This window comes from Ipomoea triloba, chromosome 8 (genome assembly GCF_003576645.1).
Source record: "Ipomoea triloba cultivar NCNSP0323 chromosome 8, ASM357664v1".
NCBI lineage: Eukaryota > Viridiplantae > Streptophyta > Magnoliopsida > Solanales > Convolvulaceae > Ipomoea > Ipomoea triloba.
The window spans coordinates 766,657-770,708 of NC_044923.1; the positions used below are offsets into that span (position 1 = coordinate 766,657).

General features: G+C 41.1%; 1 protein-coding gene across 1 annotated transcript in view; it reads left to right on the forward strand.

Moving 5' to 3' along the window:
• Positions 1-3,299, forward strand: part of LOC116027538 (cation/H(+) antiporter 15-like) — a 7,082-nt gene extending 3,783 nt beyond the window's left edge. Inside the window, exons 4-5 of the mRNA XM_031269241.1 lie at positions 935-1,600; positions 2,642-3,299. Coding sequence (XP_031125101.1) covers positions 935-1,600; positions 2,642-3,295 — 1,320 coding nt within the window. The 3' untranslated portion in view covers positions 3,296-3,299. The remainder of the gene's footprint in view (positions 1-934; positions 1,601-2,641) is intronic.
• Positions 3,300-4,052: the final 753 nt, after the last annotated feature.

Here is a 4,052-nt window from a genome sequence, read left to right on the forward strand (position 1 = left end):
AATTTGAAATACTCAACCAATTTTCACTCATAATTGGAAAACACAGTTTATACTGAAGATGTTTGAATTATTAGTTATGGATAATTAAGGCTGGTTTGACATCTAAATTGACTTGCATGTTTACTTTCTTGTGGTATTCTTAAGGATGCCAATTGTACCCTACTCAGCGGGGAATCCAAATCCCTGCCCCGACAAGAACTAAAATTGGGACAAAAATAGGAGAATCGGGACGGGGACGAGGAGAATATTTAATTCCCCATTCGGGACGGGACTGGGATGGGGAGTACTCTCCCCGTATCGTCCCGTCCCATTTCTATATATATATATATATATATATATATATATATATATATATATATATATATATATATATATAATTTTATAATATTTATGAAAATGACCCCGCTCATTTTAAAAGTTTATAATATTTATGAAAATGACCCCGTTCATTTTTTACTTGATTTCTCATCCATAAGATCTTACAGATCAATGGTTCAGATTTGTCCTCACGTTCTCACTTAGGTGCATAGTTCTTATATGATTAGGATTCTATATATATATATATATATATATATATATATTGCATTTAGTAGTAAAATACTTAGTAGCATTTATGTTGAAGATGAATATATAGTTAATTTTTATAAATTAAAAATGGGTTTCGGGATTCCCGTTCCTTGATAATCCCTGTGGAGATGGGTATAGGGGCAATTGCGGGAGAAAGTTGGGGGCGGGGATAGGGCCTGGGGGTATGCCCCGCCCAATTGACATCCCTAGACTGTTCTTTGCCTATTTGGTTGATTGTCTGATTTTATAACTCCTTATAGTAAACTTTGCCAACTAGAATTACAAGGCGAATTTCGCTTAAAGCCTTGATTATGATAGTAACAGTGAACTCTTTTTCAATGATTGTTTGATTGTTGCATGCATGCAGGTACTAGATAGCGAGTCATTTGCGATAATGATAGTGGTGGCTGTGATAATGACGGCAATCATCAGCCCACTAGTGACAGCAATCTACAAGCCAGCAAGAAAATTCATACCCTACAAAAGAAGAACCGTCCAAAGAACAAAACCCGACAGCGAATTCCGAATCTCGGTCTGCGTTCACACCCCACGAAACGTCCCAACCATCATTAATCTCCTCGAAGCTTCCAACCCCACCAAGCGATCTCCCATTTGCGTCTACGTCTGCCACCTCGTCGAGCTCACCGGCCGTGCCTCCGCCATGCTCATCGTCCACAACAACCGAAACTCCGGTCGCCAGGCCCTCAACTGCACGCAGGCACAGTCCGACCACATCATCAACGCCTTCGAGAACTTCGAGCAGCACGCCGGCGGCGGCGTCTCCGTCCAACCGCTCACCGTCATCTCGCCCTACTCCACCATGCACGAAGACATTTGCAACTTCGCGGAGGATAAGCGCGTGGCTATTGTGATCATTCCGTTTCACAAACAGCAAACGGTCGACGGCGGGATGGAGTCTACCAATCCGGCGTACCGTGCGATCAACCAGAATGTTCTGGCTAACGCGCCTTGCTCCGTCGGGATCCTCGTTGACCGAGGTTTAAGCGGTTCGACCCGATTAGCCGCCAACCAGGTATGTATGAGATTTTGAGGAAATTAAGCTAACTGATTTAACTATTAAAGGGTAAAGATAAAAGAATAATATAATGGTCAAGAGAGAGATAGTGTATTAATATTGCATTAACTTATCAATGTAGTACAAGAGATGTATTAACAAGACAAAATCATGTCCTACATGAGGACAAACGACCTGATTTTTATTATTGGTATCCTTTTGTAATCGCTCTGTATGACTTAAGAGCGCTCAGGATGGTTTGTTACGGCCCTTGCTTGATTGCATCCTCGTCCATTGCGAGTTGCGACCGACCCCACCGGCCTGACTTCTTAGGGTCATATCGGCCTTGGGGCCCCGTAACCGATTACGTTGTCTTGCCATTCTTTGGCTCGGTTCACTCCGGACCCACCCTTAATATATAGGACCGTCAAAATGTACTTAACTCATCCCGCTCTGCCAAAGAGGCTGTAAGATTTTGAATTTTATGGTTTGTATTTTGGTAAGATTTTTAGCACACCCCACCAAAACGGGCATTGAAAGGGCGGGCTTGGAGTGCTAGCAGGGACCCGCAAATACCGTTTAGTATGTATATATTATTAATACTAGTGTGTGTGTATATATATATATATATATACATCATTTTACATAATTAATTAATTATATATATAAATATATGTTTATTTATTTATATTGAAAAATGCATTAGTAAATAGTACATTGTATAAATTATATTGGGTAATAAATGAACAAATAATGTCTTTGATTATTTATTAAGACTTATTACTTTATTAATTATTATTGTGTTTAACAAATTACAAATGCATTAATATATGTTTAAACTACTCAAATTATTTTAGTATACATTTTGACGCATATTTTGGTGAGCTTTTTAGCCCGTTCCGCCATATGGCGGGCCCCGCTCCGCCTACTCGTTTGGACAGCTCTATTAATAAATGCATTTATGTCTTGTCATCCTTTATGGTGGGGTGGAGATGGGCCAGAATCAACTCAATCAAGGGATATTGTGATTTGAATTTAGATATTTATCTCTAATTCCAGGTTTCCCACCACGTGGCCGTTTTATTCTTCGGCGGACCGGATGACAGGGAGGCGTTAGCGTACGGGTGGAGAATGAGCGATCACCCCGGGATTAGTCTGACAGTTATGCGTTTTGTTGCCGGAGATTCCGCCGTAGAGCCGTCGGAGAGCGGAAGCATGAGGAATAACAACAACACTAAAAACTCGGGAGTTCTAACGGTGGTGACAGACACGGACAGGGAGAAGCAGCTGGACGAGGACTACCTAAACCAGTTCCAAGCAAGAACGGCCGACAACGAGATGGTGGCGTACACAGAGGTGGTGGTTAACCACGGCGAGGAAACAGTGGCGGCGATACGGTCAATAGACAGTATGCACGACCTTTTCATAGTGGGTAGAGGTCAGGGCAATATATCGCCGTTGACGGCGGGATTGACGGACTGGAGCGAGTGCCCGGAGCTGGGCGCCATCGGAGATTTAATGGCGTCGTCGGACTTCGCCTCCACGGTGTCGGTTCTGGTGGTGCAACAATACGTGGGAATTGGGGACGATGCCGACCCACTTTCCACGCCGGATACTCCGACGAACCAGAATGGGCCGTTCGACAGCGGTAACTTCGCTAATAGACGGACTCCGACGGGAAGAGCATCGCAGGCTTACCACCCGCAACCCTAAAAGGCAGCCGGCTATATTTTTATTTATTTAATTTCTTTTTTCAGTTTCATCATCTTATCAACTTTCTTCCATGTAAATGATTCTAAACCAGCACTTACATATATATAATTGATTAGAGTGTGAAGTATATATATGTGGTCAAATTATCCTTACAAAATTATTTATTCTCAATTTTTAATTTATCAAATACAATTATTTCCACCATTATTACCACAAAATGGTTGGAATTAGTCTTTTCAGCCACTTTGCATATCCAAAAAAATTCTTCCTTACTATTACCAACCCTCATCAAATAAAAGTGAAACGTGATTAGTTAAATGAACTTTAATTTGTAGTTTCGACTTGTGAATTTTTTTAAAATTTTTCATTATTTATGTGTGGATACAATAATTTTTATTATTAATTGAAGCATGAATTTAAATAAGTCAAATTCGAGCTCAATCTCGAACTTAAAAATTCGAGCAATCTTACTTGAACTCAAGCTCGAGCTCGAGCTCAATTCGAGCTTTGTTGAGTCGATCTTCAGCTCGAGCTCGAGCTCAAGTTCGAACACTCGAACCAATCGAGTCGAGCTCGAGCTGCTAAAAAAATGGCTAGCCGAACTCAAGCTTTATTTTTCGAGCTCGAGCTCCGTGTTAGTAATTGAGGTCGAGTCACCCTGAGCTCAAACTCAACTCGTTTGCACCCCTAGTTAAATCTATGTGCATGTTCACAGAGTTCTAACCACCATTGGTAAGAAAAAAGTTTTTTTTTTAAA